Source organism: Schistocerca serialis, chromosome 2 (genome assembly GCF_023864345.2).
Source record: "Schistocerca serialis cubense isolate TAMUIC-IGC-003099 chromosome 2, iqSchSeri2.2, whole genome shotgun sequence".
Classification (NCBI taxonomy): Eukaryota; Metazoa; Arthropoda; class Insecta; order Orthoptera; family Acrididae; genus Schistocerca; species Schistocerca serialis.
Window position 1 is genome coordinate 495,412,608 of NC_064639.1, and position 17,257 is coordinate 495,429,864.

The 17,257-nt window shown below is 39.3% G+C and overlaps 1 protein-coding gene across 1 annotated transcript in view; it reads right to left on the bottom strand.

The window, feature by feature from the left end:
- Positions 1 to 17,257, bottom strand: part of LOC126457433 (glutamate receptor ionotropic, kainate 2-like) — a 234,632-nt gene that overhangs the window by 59,389 nt on the left and 157,986 nt on the right. Inside the window, exons 12-13 of the mRNA XM_050093704.1 lie at positions 13,289 to 13,427; positions 8,598 to 8,735 (exon numbers count right to left, since the gene is read on the bottom strand). Of these exons, the coding sequence (XP_049949661.1) occupies positions 8,598 to 8,735; positions 13,289 to 13,427 (277 nt within the window). The remainder of the gene's footprint in view (positions 1 to 8,597; positions 8,736 to 13,288; positions 13,428 to 17,257) is intronic.

Below are 17,257 nucleotides of genomic sequence, written 5' to 3' on the forward strand. Positions count from 1 at the left end.
GTTCAGCATCACTTGTGCCCATATTGCCACTCCGAAAATTTTGAGACCACTTATAAACAGTTCGAATCGAAGGTGCAGAGTCACAGTAATGTTTATCAAGCTTCTCTTTAGTCTCCTGAGGCGTTTTGCCTTTCATAAAGTAATGTTTAATCACCACACGAAATTCTTTTTCGTCCATTTTTTAACAATCACTCGACTTCCTTGATTCACACGAATGCCAAACACAAAGAAATAGACCAATATGGCTGAAACTTGCTGTGCGTTCTATCCAAAGATGCTGCTAACTAAACGTGACCTCGATACGCGTCGGTGGTGCCAGCTCTCGGACTTTGCACGGACTTGTCAAACGCCCGTCGTAGTCTTACTCTCGAAACAAAACACCTACTTAGGGATGAAATTTAGCAGTGTGTGTTTATTGTTTATTAAGCTGACGTCATCTCACTCCCCCCCACCCACCCCCCCTCAACTTACATTGTAGCTTGACAGCTACAGTGCATCCTTGCACTAAGTTATATGGTTGTGCATGTTGTGGGTACCACCAGGATCCAGGATATTGTTCGGAGGTGTATCCATCTCGTTAGGTCCAAAGAGAGGTTCAGACGGATATCTGAGACCGGCTATTAAGTGTGTCTGGACAAATAAGGAGCATCTTTCTTTTACTCACAGCATAAAATGTATAATTATATAAATAATTGACGTAGGTGAAGCGTCTGCTGATGGTGAAAACTGCAAACATTCATCCAAATATTTTTTAAATGTTGTTAAAATTGTATAATACACCATTACGTAACAATGTCAACAATATAGGTGAAGAACATTAACAAGACAAGAAGAAAAAAAGAACTATGAACAACCAATAGTCAGCAGCTACACATCCCAAAAAACGAAACCATTTACACAGTCAAGGATTCGTTATGTCAAATGTGGTGGATGTGAAAGTCTTTACTGAGGCAAAGAGACACGGGTTTATCCACCAGATTAAGCGAGCACGCAAACTAAGCAAGAACTACAAATCTTCGTTTGTGTACATCTACAAAACTACACTCATAATACCAGCAGCATCGAGGAATCTCTAAGGGTACTAGATAAGATAGAGAAAGGCAGATTAATGGACGCTCTAGAATCAATTGAAATTTATTGCGCCTTCAAAGAACATCCTCAACACATACTCACTTGAAAAGCAGACCTCAGAACTAAAAGTTTCAGCGATTTTCTTAGATATTTACTCTAATGTATTGTAAGTGCACACTTTTAGCGTTAACCTGTTGTGATATATACAGTCCATTACAGTATATGAAATGGAATATCGACTGATTAGTTCTTCTTTGATGTGCACATTATGTTGTTATCTCTGCCTAACGTAAATCCATATGTCAAAATCTTGTAAGTATATTAACGTCAACAAACTACAAAATCGGTTACAGTACTATTAATCATATTTTACAGTGTGATTCTTCAGTTTCTCCCGGCGTATTTCTTGCTCGAACAGTCCACGGGTGTACTGTCGGTCCACAGTGTCCAACGCGCACAATATTTCGGCGATCAGACATGTCGCCATCGTCAGGTGCGCTGACGAACTAAGCTCCTGAGCTTGTGCCCGTTGCACACTATGGACTGGCAGTACACTCGTGGACTGTAAGAGCATATTTTACATTGTTCTGATTAAGTTGTATTATGTTTTAAAGATGTTTGAAACGGCATAATCTCAGAACTGCAATTGTACAATCAACACTAGCAGATGAAATCAAGATGACATCATTTAAAATTTTTTGAAGTTGTGAACCAATTTACAAGAAATTAATAGACGCGCTACCCTGCCAGGTAAGAACATATCAACGTACTCAAGAATAACTGATGCCGGTCGGAGTGGCTGTGCGGTTCTAAGCGTTACAGTCTGGAGCCGAGCGACCGCTACAGTCGCAGGTACGAATCCTGCCTCGGGCATGGATGTGTGTGATGTCCTTAGGTTAGTTAGGTTTAATCAATTCTAAGTTCTAGGCGACTGATGACCTCAGAAGTTAAGTCGCATAGTGCTCAGAGCCATTTGAACCAAAAACTGATGAAACTCGTAGAAGGTGTTAGATTCAATAAACGATGTCTGGAGGGCAAATATGTTTATGTTAGGATAAATTCGAAATATAATGTTGAAAACCATGTTAAATCATGTAGTACACGACTATGGATAAAATGTGATATACGTGTTTAGTTTGCACACAAACTGTTAGCAATCAGTGAGGACAGGATATACTATACATTATAGGTAACGCAAATGTCGCTCTAGATATGGCCCAGTCACCAGTCCGTGAAAGAAACAGAATTACTAACAAAGCTGTTAAGGTTACTGCAGAACAAATAAAATGCCTGGAACAGAGGGGTGATACTCGTAATAAGACGCAAGACAATCTTGCTGTACATGCAGTTAACAAGAAGTTAACAATAAAGCGGCTATTGTGCTGAAAGAAGTTATGAGCGTTGCTGTTGTTCATGTAGTTGCTATAAATGAGAAAGATTGTATTAGTAAGATACAAGACTTCATTGCTGCTAATAATACGACGATGCTGAATAGAGGACCTAAATGGGTTCAAATGGCTCTGAGCACTATGGAACTTAACTTCTAAGGTCATCAGTCCCCTAGAACTTAGAACTACTTAAACCTAACTAACCTAAGGACATCACACACGTCCATGCCCGAGGCAGGATTCGAACCTGCTACCGTAGCGCTCGCGCGGCTCCAGAATGTAGCGCCTAGAACCGCTTTGTCACCCCGGCCGGCTAGAGAACCTACAAAAAGACTTAATGCTTTAGTCAGGAAGGCTTTAAAGAAGTGAAAATTCATCCTGACAGAGATGTAAGTCAATAAATGTTTGATCATGAACATACGACCACCCACACTCCGCACTCATATGCTCCTAATAAAAAAAAATTACACTTTTGAAACAGATTATACAGTTCAAAATGTCATTGTTGTAGCTATCCAGATTAAAGATGTATCCATATCTATAGAAGGAAAATTCGTCTCATTTGATATAGTAAATCTGTTAACTAATATGCTAATAATAGAAATAATTGATATCATAAAAATAACGTACTCAAATGTAAAAAATGAAAATGGGCGAAAATTTCGAGTTGCTACAGTTGATATTATCTTTCAGTTATTTTAAATTCCGAAATGAGATATACTGATAACCAGATGGTGTTGCAATGAAGTAGGTTGCTAGCACACTGGAGATGTTTTCATAAATCATAATGAGAACCAATTCTTAGAAAAATTTACTGATTACACCAGTAAGATTTTGTATTACAAGAGGTTACTAAACGACAATCTTGTTCTCTTCGCTGGCACAACTGCTGAAATCGAAAGTATGCTTTCACAACTCAGCAGTGTACGTTCAAAAATTATATTTATTGTGGAATTGGGAAAACAAAAAAAATGGCTCTGAGCACTATGCGACTTAACTTCTGAGGTCATCAGTCGCCTAGAACTTAGAACTAATTAAACCTAACTAACCTAAGGACATCACACACATCCATGCCCGAGGCAGGATTCGAACCTGCGACCGTAGGGGTCGCTCGGTTCCAGACTGTGGCGCCTAGAGAGGCGCAGCCACTCAGGCCGGCAACTGGGAAAACAACAGTCCTTTAATTTTTTAGTATCGATAATAAACAATGGCATTGGTGACCACAAATTCAGAATATTTCGGAAACCAGCACGTACTGACAACATAATCCCCAACAGTTCGCGCCACCCAGAAACACATAAGAAAGCCTTTTTTCACTCTATGACAAACAGAACCCTCAACCTCCAATTAGTATATAATGAAAGCACCGAAGAGTTTTGTACAGTAAAAGAAATAGGTACAAATAACCGCTACAATGCTGATGTGACAGAAAAATGTATACTAAAATTACATAAAAAAGCAACAATATAGACAAAGAAATAACGTTAACAAGAGAACATGAACCATGGACCTTGCCATTGGTGGGGAGGCTTGCGTGCCTCAGCGATACAGATGGCCGCACCGTAGGTGCAATCACAACCGAGGGGTATCTGTTGAGAGGCCAGACAAACGTGTGGTTCCTGAAGAGGGGCAGCAGCCTTTCAGTAGTTGCAGGGGCAACAGTCTGGATGATTGACTGATCTGGCCTTGTAACGCTAACCAAAACGGCCTTGCTGTGCTGGTACTGCGAGCGGCTGAAAAAAAGGGGAAACTACAGCCGTAATTTTTCCCGAGGGCATGCAGCTTTACTGTATGGTTAAATGATGATGGTGTCCTCTTGGGTAAAATATTCCGGAGGTAAATTAGTCCCCCATTCGGATCTCCGGGCGGGGACTACTCAAGAGGACGTCATTATCAGGAAAAAGAAAACGGGCGTTCTACGGATCGGAGCGTGGAATGTCAGATCCCTTAATCGGGCAAGTAAGTTAGAAAATTTTAAAAGGGAACTGGATAGGTTAGAGTTAGGTATAGTGAGAACTAGTGAAGTTCGGTGGCAGGAGGAACAAGACTTTTGGTCAGGTGAATACAGGGTTATAAATACAAAATCAAATAGGGGTAATGCAGGAGTAGGTTTAATAACGAATAAAAAAATAGGAGTGCGGGTAAGCTACTACAAACAGCATAGTGAACGCGTTATTGTGGCCAAGATGGACACGAAGCCCACGCCAACTACAGTAGTACAAGTTTATATGCCAACTAGCTCTGCAGATGACGAAGAAATTGATGAAATGTATGATGAGATAAAAGAAATTATTCAGGTAGTTAAGGTAGAAAAAAATTTAATAGTCATGGGTGACTGGAATTCGAGAGTAGGAAAAGGGAGAGAAGGAAATATAGTAGGTGAATATGGATTGGGGCTAAGAAATGAAAGAGGAAGCCGCCTGGTAGAATTTTGCGCAGAGCATAACTTAATCATAGCTAACACTTGGTTCAAGAATCATGAAAGAGGGTTGTATACATGGAAGAATCCTGGAGATACTAGAAGGTATCAGATAGATTATGTAATGGTAAGACAGAGATTTAGGAAGCAGGTTTTAAATTGTAAGACATTTCCAGGGGCAGATGGTTATGAAGTGTAGATTAAAACTGAAGAAACTGCAAAAAGGTGGGAATTTAAGGAGATGGGGCCTGGATAAACTGACTAAATCAGAGGTTGTACAGAGTTTCAGGGAGAGCATAAGGAAACAATTGACAGGAATGGAGGAAATAAATACAGTAGAAGAAGAATGGGTAGCTCTGAGGGATGAAGTAGTGAAGGAAGCAGACGATCAAGTAGGTAAAAAGACGAGGGCTAATAGAAATCCTTGGGTAACAGAAGAAATATTGAATTTAATTGATGAAAGGAGAAAATATAAAAATGAAGTAAATAAAGCAGGCAAAAAGGAAACAAAAGTCTCAAAAATGAGATCGACTGGAAGTGCAAAATGGCTAAGCAGGGACGGCTAGAGGACAAATGTAAGGATGTAGAGGCTTATCTCACTAGGGGTAAGATAGATACTGCCTACAGGAAAATTAAAGAGACCTTTGGAGAAAAGAGAACCACTTGTATGAATAGCAAGAGCTCAGATGGAAACCTAGTTCTAAGCAAAGAAGGGAAAGCAGAAAGGTGGAAGGAGTATATAGAGGGTCTATACAAGGGCGATGTACTTGAGGGCAATATTATGGAAATGGAAGAGGATGTAGATGAAGATGAAGTGGGAGATATGATACTGCGTGAAGAATTTGACAGAGCACTGAAACACCTGAGTCGAAACAAGGGCCCGGGAGTAGACAACATTCCATTAGAACTACTGACGGCCCTAGGAGAGCCAGTCCCGACAAAACTCTACCAACTGGTGAGCAAGATGTATGAGACAGGCGCAATACCCTCAGACTTCAAGAAGAATGTAATAATTTCAATTCCAAAGAAAGCAGGTGTTGACAAATGTGAAAATTACCGAACTATCAGTTTAATAAGTCACAGCTGCAAAATACTAACACGAATTCTTTACAGACGAATGGAAAAACTGGTAGAATCCGACCTCGGGGAAGATCAGTTTGGATTCCGTAGAAATATTGGAACACGTGAGGCAGTACTGACATTACGACTTATCTTAGAAGAAAGATTAAGGAAAGGCAAATCTATGTTTCTAGCATTTGTAGACTTAGAGAACGCTTTTGACAATGTTGACTGGAATACTCTCTTTCAAATTCTAAAGGTGGCAGGGGTAAAATACAGGGAGCGAAAGGCTATTTACAATTTGTACAGAAACCAGATGGCAGTTATTAGAGTCGAGGGGCATGAAAGGGAAACAGTGGTTGGGAAGGGAGTGAGACAGGGTTGTAGCCTCTACCCGATGTTATTCAATCTGTATATTGAGCTAGTAGTAAAGGAAGCAAAACAAAAATTCAGAGTAGGTATTAAAATCCATGGAGAAGAAATAAAAACTTTGAGGTTCGCCGACGGCTTTGTAATTCTATCAGAGACAGCAAAGGACTTGGAAGAGCACTTGAACGGAATGGACAGTATCTTGAAAGGAGGATATAAGATGAACATCAACAAAAGCAAAACGAGGATAATGGAATGTAGTCGAATTAAGTCGGGTGATGCTGAGGGAATTAGATTAGGAAATGAGACACTTAAAGTAGTAAAGGAGTGTTGCTATTTGGCGAGCAAAATATCTGATGATTGTCGAGGTAGAGAAGATATAAAATGTAGACTGGCAATGGCAAGGAAAGCGTTTTTGAAAAATAGAAATTTGTTAACATCGAGTATAGATTTAAGTGTCAGGAAGTCGTTTCTGAAAGTATTTGTATGGAGTGTAGCCAAGTATGGAAGTGAAACATGGACGATAAATAGTTCGGACAAGAAGAGAATAGAAGCTTTCGAAATGTAGTGCTACAGAAGAATGCTGAAGTTTAAATGGGTAGATCACATAACTAATGAGGAGGTATTGAATAGAATTGGGAAGAAGAGGAGTTTCTGGTGTAACTTGACAAAAAGAAGGGACCGGTTAGTAGGACATGTTCTGAGGCAAGGGATGACAAATTTAGCAACGGAGGGCAGTGTGGAGGGTAAAAATCGTAGAGGGTGACCAAGAGATGAATACACTAAGCAGATTCAGAAGGATGTAGGTTGCAGTAAGTACTGGGAGAGTTGCATCCAACCATTCTCAGGACTGAAGGCCACAACAACAACAACAACAAGAGAAGCAAAAGAAAAAACAAGAAATACACTGCCTTACCTTATTATAGTGCCAAATAATACAGAACAGCTGATAAATTTCGTGGAACCAATGTACGAATCGGATTCTGCATGAACAACAAACTAGGCACACTTACAGTCTGATACACCAGTCACAAAACAAAACCATTTACACCTTTTTAAAATCTTTTGTGGTGAATATGAAAATTTTTCTGTGGAGCATGCAGGTAGATGTTTCTCCAGCACATTAAGAAAACAAACAATCTAAGTGAGAATTATAAATCTTCAATTAGTGAGCATCTGTGAAACTACAATCATAACACAAGCAACGGCGAGGAATTCTCAGAGGTACTACATGGTGTAGAGAAAGGCAGATTAATGGACGCCCTAGAAGAAACTGAAATTTATAGCGCCTTCACGGAGGAACCACAATACATATTCAGTGAACAAGCGTACCTCAGAAATGAAAAAAATTCTCGATTGTTTTGGATATTTACACTTTCAGGGTCAACCTTTTGTGGTGTACAGAATCCACTGCAGTACACAAAATGGACTGTTAACTGATTTCGCTGAGTATTTGTTCTATGATACGTATATGAAGTTGTTATCTCCGCCTTATGTAAACCTATATGTCAAAATCTTTTAAGTTTATAAATTTCAATAAACTACAAAATTGGTTATAAGCACTGTTAATACAACTACACACAGTTCTCACTACGCTGGATTGCGTTTTGAAAACGCCTGAAAATGGCATATTTCCAACAGTAACAGCTGGAGGGAATCTGACTTCATTTAAAATTTTTGTAGATGCTGTGGAACCATGTCACAAGATATTAATTCTTCCAATAATTTGCTCACGTTAAAAAGAATCTAGTATGTTCGTTGAAATAGCATGAGACTTCTGCCAATAAATATATTTCTGTTATTCTTGGAAAATACAGTAATGTATTTCATTCGCGTACCTGGGAGTAAAGGGAATCTTCTCATAGTTCACGCAATGACTGTAATACCTTTTTTTTATTTCGTTTGTTTTCGAGGTCTAGTAGTGAGCATAGTGATGAAAGTGAATACTAACATTTTTTTCTTTTTTTGTAGAGTTCTGTGTTTCAGCTTTGAGAGTATATTTATTAAAGATTAAAACTGCGGTTTTGCCGGAGCTGTGAGCTTATGCCAAAAATTATAATTTATTTCCTCACCATCACTAGCCATTTTCAAGTGATACCAACGAACAACAATTAATTGTCGCAGTGATAAGAGAGAGGACACAGTATAGTGCTGCCAAATATCTCAGGTGTCACACTAGTATGAGTGAAGGACATCCAATATGGAAACGACAGTACAACTTATTTGCGTTTTCTGTTACAATTTTTCCGCTTCAGTATATATTGACATACAGATTAAGCATGTCAACTTACTTGGGTAACAGGTCGCAGCCTTGTCCCATGAGGGAGCCCATGGAGAACCAGAAGATGTTGATCATGTTGAACGTGTTTTCCAGCTCCGTTGGTTCCGGGTCGCAGGGGTGGCCCTTGTCCCACTCGCCAGGGGCCATCCTGGAATATCACGGACCAGTATCGTATCATGTAGTGCAAAGAAGAAATGAAGACCTAAAGAACTCACAAAACACATTTTTTAATAACATCTACTTGATTTGCCTTGTAAAGAGGTGTGGAAAGGAGTCGAACTAGCAGAACTGTCACGTGGAATAATAACGAGCAGAGGAACTAGCGAGCAGGACCGCTCTACGAGATCTTTCCGGTCTCAGAGTTCCACGTTTGGCAAGCTGTTATGTAGGGGTATCAAGATAAATTCCCAAAAATAGCCCTTCCCTTTTCAACAGACTACCTGTAAGCAATACCGGTCCGTTTATCTGCTTTGCTCATTTTAATATTCTCAGCAGTGACAGTTTTGAAAGTATTCGCTTTCAACGGTATGTTTCGCAAGCACAAGAGGAAAAGGAGAGACTGTCTTTATCGTAGAACGAAAACTGTAATTATTAAGTAGCAATTCGCAATTCACAGCCACATGCCCCGCAATTAACTTCCTGTGTGCGTTTCTGTAGTATGTCAACCTATAAAGATGGAGGTAAGATATCATTAGACTTGCGATAGTTCTGTAATTCTAGACTTCGGAAAAAATGTACAAGAATTCGTAATGTGTAGCAACTAGTACTAAATACTAGAGTACTCTTCCAGAGAAATTCACATCTGAAACGCAATTTTTAGGTGAACCAGACTGAAATTTCCATTAGGGTGTGAGATGGTGCAGGGGTAAAACAGTAAAATCACAGCCTGAACGACGGCGGTTGTAATCATAGTCAACACATTCCGATTAAGGATCTCCGGTGTCCCTGTAAACCGGTTAACGAAAATGCTACAGTCGTTTCTTTATAAAGGACTCGACCTACTCCCTTCTCAATTCTTCTTCAGTTCGAGCAAGAATTCAGTCTCCAATGACGTCAATCTTGCCGATGGGACGCTAAGCAGAAACCTTTTTGCTATCTTGCCGAAAATAATTTTGAGAAAAATGGCTGCAATAGAGTTACGAGGGTAAGTCAATTATTATCTGCAATTTAGTTACGTTTGTTTATTTCGGTATTACTGTCGTTTTACGTTGATAACGCATGCTTTGTTTATTTGTTGTTATATCTTTGCAATTTTTAAGCTGCTATGTTAGTTTCGTTACGCAGATGTGCTGTTAATCATGGTTGTTCCGCTGTCTATGTCCACCAAAGAAGAGCAATGTTCAGTGATCCGTCTTTTGTGGTTGGCAGGCGTATCAGGGGCCGAAATTCATTAGAGACTTTCGGTACAGTCTGAGGACAGTGTTTTGACACAACGGAGTGTCTACGAATGGATTTAAAAATTCCGAAATGGTCGCATAAGTGTTACGTGCGATGAAGGAGCCGGACGAAACCATTGAGCATTCACGTGAAATGATTCTTTTAGACAGACGATTGACTATTGACGAAGTGGAACATCGTCTGAAAATTAGTCACGGTTTTGCCTACGAAATCATCCACAACAGACTTGGGTTTCATAGTTTGTGCAAGATGGGTCCCAAAACAACTCACACAGTTGCATAAACAAACGCGCTTGGACATCTGCAAAAAACATTTGGATCGTTATGGTAACGAAGGGGCCAACTTCTCAGACAGGATCATTAATGATGACGAAACATGTATTCATTACGAGCCGGAGAGTAAACGGCAGAGTTCAAGACCCAACTGTCTGCAGGAAAACTGATACTTACGGTATTTTGGGACGCACAAGGTCCAGTAATGGAACATAATGGGGAAAGGGGCACAACAATAAACAGTGTACGTCACAGTGAGAAGCTTACTGCCAGGCTAAAGCCTACAGTTCGAAGCAAATGCTGAAGTTGCTGTCAAAAGGTGTTGTGTTGTTGCTCGACAATGCCCGTCCGCATACTGCTGCCCACACTGCTGAAACGGTCCAGAAACTCAAATTCGAAGTACTGGATCATCCTCAATATAGTCCCGATCTTCCCCCTTCTGACTATAACTTGTTTGGTCCGCTCAAACAGACATTAAGGGTCCGTCGATTTGCCTCGAACGAAGCAGAGAAAGAAGCGGTGCATCATTGGCTCGCAGCTCAAACGAGAACCTTCTTTTATGAGGGCATCAGGAAGCTTGTACAACGGTAGGCGAAGTGCGTTGAAACGCAAGAAGACTATGTCGAAAAATGATGTTCTTGTAAGTTTCCTATTTGATTACAATGAAATTTTATAACTACTTTGCGGATAATAATTGATTTACCCTCGTATAAGTATTATAACTTGAATATAACAACCTGACACAAGTATAAACATCAATATGGTGTGTGTGCACTGCTTATGTGGTGCACAATTCAACAATTATCGATTTAATATTCACCATTCAATGTTTTAGGGTAGCACACAGTAGGATCAATATTCACAAAACGTAGCCCACCTTCACGTTGGTAACGAAAGCAAGAACATTAATTCCAAATTGAATTTTCTCATTTTGAGAGAACTGAAGGGCGATCTCTTTAATTGTTAGAAACCATTCACAAACCAAGACCGCGTAAAACAGTTTGTTTATTTAAGATAACCAGTTTCAACAGACTATGCTGTCATCTTTAGGTCCTCAAACCTTTTGTTGTAAAACACCTTAATTTTACCCTGGCGTCACGCTCAAGATGTCAAGTTGATAAAAATAGCACATTATTAAAGGTTTGTCATCGGTACAATATTTAAAAACATTATCTCGTTGTGCCACAGGCTATGTCCATGTACATATTGCTCATAGTTGCTTGTCCAGCATGTGTAAACACGTTTTGCTTTTTCATTGTCCGGGGAGGGAGGGAGGCCCCGGGAATCACGCAAAAGCAAACCGTGTTTTGTTTGATGCAACAAGCAACTGTGCCCAATATATATATATATATATATATATATATATATATATATATATATATATATATATTATCCGGTTACACAAGGTGCTTTGTGTTTTTAAATATTTTAGCGACGACAAATCTGTTATAATGTGCTATTTTTATCTACTTGACATCTTGTGCGTGAGGCCAGCGTAAAGTGAACATCTTTTAGAATAAAATATTTTAAGACCCGAAAACGACAGCATGGCATGTTGAAACTGGTTGTCTTAACTTACAAAAAAAATGCGATCTTGGCTATTGAAAGGTTTTTTTTTTTTGAACAATTAATTCCAAAGACGGTAAAGGAGCAAAGACATTAAGTTACAGACCTCGTGTGAAATACAGAATCATAAATAAAATAAACCTTTGATTAAACGATGAAACTGACAATTAAGGTTGAGCGGCAGTCTTATTGGACTATTTTCTGAAATTTACATTTGCAGTCTCGAGCAAAAATGAAACAATGATGTGAATTTAGTACAATGAAAAAATAAGGAGAAAGTGACAAAAACACATGATTGGAATGGGGTGGAACGTAATTTTTATTTAGTGTCGTGTTAATACAGTCGATTTTAACTGCAAATGATGATAAGTATGAGTAAATGCAGGAAACAGGACAAGCAATGTATTTATCAGAAAAGGGAAAACGATTCGAAAGAAACATTTGCAGTTGAAGATAAAGGACATAAAGAAGAGCGATGAAAAATTAGGATGTAAATGATATATGAAGTGCTCAGGGAGAAACAGGAGGGCGTTCTGAAAAGTAATGTCTCCATAATTTTTAAGTGAAAAAGCGATTTAAATAGAACAAACGTTATTAACATTGTTTATCTTTATTCTTCATGATTACATATTTGGAGACGTCTGTTCCGCGAGATGGCTCTGAATTTCAGTGTGTAATGTGGCGATGTATAACAGAACTATGTCGGTGCGTGAGAAACAGCGTGCTGTAATCGAGTTTCGAATTCGTAGAGTTCGTCCACACATGGTGAACCCGCTCCTTCAGCGTGACAATTCCAAACCACACACGAGTGCTGCGACGTCTGTAACAACCCGACACTTTGGTTTCGCTGTCATCGATCATCCTCCATACAGATCCTACTTGGGTCCATCGATATTCATCTTTTTCCAAAACTTAAAGACCACCTTCGAGGACTTCACTTTGATAGTGATGAAGCGGTGCAGGCAGAGGTGAGGTTGCGACTACGTCAACAAAGTCAGATTCTCCATTGTGGCGGAGTCAAAAAAACTAGTCTCTCGTTGAGAGGAATGTGTTCGTCATCAGGGTGCCTATGTCGAGAAATAAATATGTAGACATAAAGAATAAAGATATAGGTTGTTAACAACGTTTGCTTTGTTAAAAAAGAAACTTTAAGGGATTTCACGTAAAAAATTCGGAGGCATTACTTTCCAGGACGCCCTCGTACAAAGAAAGGAAACTGAGGAAATAGCTTTTTGCACTTGTTGCACAACTGGAGCAGGTCTAGACGTGTTCGGAGTGAAGTCACCGGGGATAGTTTGTCAAATCATTGCCGCATTTTCCGAAATTTTAACCAAATTTTATAATTTAATATACCACCGGCAGGGAGTTTACTAGACAATGATGAACAGAAAAGAAATCTGTTTCATCAAATAGGTTTGAAATCTCTATGCCGAAGTAGTACGACAGTGCTGAAGGGCTTACTAACCTTGCCAGTGCGAAGAAAGTTAAAGATACTCCAAGATATGCCGTAGCCATGTAAATCCAAACGTCAACGGTGAATGGATCCAGGAAAGAAAAAAGGTTCGGATCCGCTTTCTCGGACTTACTGTACAAGATGCTAATACCTGGAACATAAAAATTGTGACTTGATACTGTAAACTGAAATTCATTCCGAGCGATCACAAGAAAACTTCAATTGTTAATGGAGAAAGAACTCCTGATTTTCAAATCTGAAGTTGTTGTCAGGTGTTCCTTAAAGTAATAACACGATTCTGTTTCGAAGCGTTTAGTGTTCCTCCGTATCTATGTACAAATTTTTATCTAAATCTTCATTATTTATTGCTGTGTATCTATTTCACATGCAACAGATGGAGAAATAACCACAGATTTATTGCTTATGTATATTACTGCAAAAAGGTGTATGCATTTGCATACATTCACGTCTATGCATCTACGTAAACTTAATAATATAACGTAGTTTTAATTTTCATAACGAACTCAATTTGTTTCGTTCCAGTAGAGTAGTACAGTATAGTAGAAACAAGGGCGAGATAAAGAAACTTTTGTGAGTGGAACTCTCTCACAGCAGTTTACAGGCCACTCATCATTACTATCACTACCTCATTTCATTGGGCGAACAGACGCCAAATTCTCGCACTTGTATTTGCTACAATGAAATACATCTTTTATATTAATGTTTATTCGTGTCTATACAAGTCTGAATAGCCTTCGTAAAAAATTATTTGACTTGGTGAGGGAAAAAGAACATTGTGTATGTAAATATTAACCTTAAGTTTTTTTAAAAAAAGTTATTTATCTGAAGAAGATTTTATGTTTTGAGGGAAAAGTATTCCGAGTATGTTTAAGAATTAATATGTGTCATACGATTTCATTTACACTTCGCCATTAAGTCACTTCAGAAGTACAGTACTGCAATGTTAAAATTCTGTGAGACGAATTTTGTGGTCTGCGTTATAGAAATCATATGAAAAATCAAGAAATTTGACTTTTGTCTGCTGCTTAGTATCTTCAGGAGTAACACGGAAAAAATACGTTACTAAATGACTGGCATGTTCGATCCCTTTGAATTTTTAATTTCGCGTTGTGGATGAAATAATTCGTATTTTTCTTCTAAACCTAATCAGTTTTCCTAGATATTTTTCTTATCTTAGTAAAAGTAAAGAAGCCGGGACCTGGAGGACTTCGAGATACAGAATTTGGAATGCTTTCTTTGAAAACGAGGCAAATGGATATCAGGCTAAACTTTCAGCTGCTCAGAATACATCCATCAGAGATAGAAATGTATGTTATACTGAAGGGTTGGTTAAGGAACATCGTAATATTCGAAACTGATATTACTAATGCCTTGCAAATATCAGGCAGTGTGTGCTTAATCATTTTCGAACAGTTCGGTTGCGAAAGACTTTCCCACGCTGGGTGATAAGGAAACTCAAAAAACCTCATAAAGTCATTAGGAAGAGGCAGTGACTCGATACGATTTCAATCAGAATCGTATTATTACAGGGGATGGACTGTCACGATACAACAGATACGTGGAAGATATCCATGGTATCGGGGCAAGGTGCAAACTGTCGGAATGGCACAGAAGTGGTGTTGGAATCACAGATATTTGTTTCGCTTTTGCAAGTACTTGCAGCACAATAGCACACATCAAGTGTCAACTTGATCAGCAGATTAGATTAGTTTATACGGTTTAGTGTCTTTAATGAAACTGTATAAACTGGGAATCTGTGCAGCCAAAAATTTCTTTTGTTCCACCGCCAATGGAAATTTATCAAAAGATGGAGAAGATTGATAAGGAAACTACTTCATCGTAATAAAAGAAATAAGCATCTGGCTTCAAACGTGGCTGTACTTCTCATTAACATAATCTACGCGATTGATGTCCTAAATTCACAACCACAAATGAGAACATCGGGAAAAACGAGAGCATGGTATTGGACCATTCAGGATAAAAGATACACTGACCAGCCAAAACGTTAAGAACACTCTTTATTGGCGTTTGGGTCCACCTTTGGAGCGCAATACAACAGATAGGTCGTGTAGTATGGATTCGAGGAGTTCGTGGTAAGTTTCTGGAGGGATGTGGCACAAGATATCTACGCACAGGTCAGGCAGTTTGCATAAATTGAGGACTGGTGAGGTAGCGCTCGACATCGTCTCAGATGTGTTCCATCGGTTTCAGACCAGGCGAATCCGGTGGCCAAGACACCAACATGAGTTCACTATCATGATTCGCAAACGGCTGTAGCACAATTATGGTCTTGTGACACGAAAAGTTATCCTGCTGGAAAAGGACATTGCCGTCGGAGATGGATTCATATCGGCCTGTGCCGGTAACGCAGGTCAGGTTTCGAGAAACTATTCACCCGAATTTTTATGTGTCAACACATGAACGTCGACCTGGTGTAGTAAGAAATGTGATTTATTCGACCAGGCGACGTGTTTCCACCGATCTACAGTCCCTCTCGATGAACCCGTCTCCACTGAAATCGTAATTGACAATGTCGTTAGGTCAACGTGGGAATCCGTAGGAGTCGTCTGCTATAGAGACCATATTCAACGATGTGCACCGAACAGTGTGCATTGCCACCACTAGCATCGTAAAATCTTCATCAGGACAAAGTTACTTTGGCTGTAGGAAGATGGAGGGATTTATATTACGAATTGTGGAAACATCCATTATTTTCACCAGATCTGACATCATCTGAATTCAACCTGTTCTCACGTATCAGAAATTTGTAGCTGGAAAATGTTATTATTGCGATGGAGAGGTTATGACATCTCTACATGGGAACTTTGCAGATTTTGGCGAATCACACTTCCATGACAGTATCGACTCATTGGAAAAACTTCGGGCAGAGGACACTGATCGAAAAGAGAACTACTTTGAAAAATAAGAACGTTTTGATCTAAGAAGAAAATCGCTAAAAGCTAAATCTAGACATTGTCGCCCTTAGTTGTATGAAAACGTGGATAGTTTCTATACAAATTGCTACATACAGATTTCGTTAGGACGGCTTCAACGAACTACAATTACTCTTGTGAATTTAGACTTATTTGCTATTGCTGTATCTGACATGATCTCCTGATTCTCACAAGGGAGAAAAAACTTGTAAATAACAACAATGAATTGTCGATCTAGTGGCAGAAGGCTTTGCAAGAGAATGAAGGCTTTGCAAGAGAATGGTCATAAGACATATGAGTCTGGTGAAGACTCAGCAGTTGAACAGCAAGGCGAGTTGGGGCCGAGAAAGTTATTGAAGCACATTAGTCTTCTCGTTCAGACGAAGGATTAACAAGGACGATCTCACATTGTTAGGCTCTTCGCCAAGACTCATTTCGTGATGAGAGGCAGTGCTCCACCTTGGGATCTATCCATTATCACCATAATTACGACTTTGACAAAGATGGACAGTGCCTCTTCGTATTTCTACCTTAGAATGTGTCCATAATTTCTCTTTTCATTTTCTGGTATTTTTTGTGTTGCAAATTCGTGTCTACTGCCGACAACTTATCCAGCCATTGTATCACATAGAAAGGTTGTTACATAGTAAAAAGTGACAGTTTGTTTGTGATATATGCCACATAAACACTTTTGCTGAGTACATGTGTAAATAAGACTCTCTGCATTCCAGAGATTATACTGCTGAGAAGTGGTTAGTCTGCTTGAACAAGACTGCGGCGTGGAGCACTGGCCGACGTAATGTATGTACTGGTGAGCAGGCCTCAGTTCGGAGTGCTGTTGCCGCTAATTGGTGTATATTAAAGGGGCAATGTGAAGCGTGCACTAGCTTTGCAGGAAAGTAGGATGTCGTGTTTAAAGAACCTTTGCAGTTCTGGGTAGCAAATTTCGTAACTTGCATTGTTTGACTATTTGGCACTGTTGTTTCAAGTAGTGCAGAATGCGCATATAATCAAGAAAGACTCACAT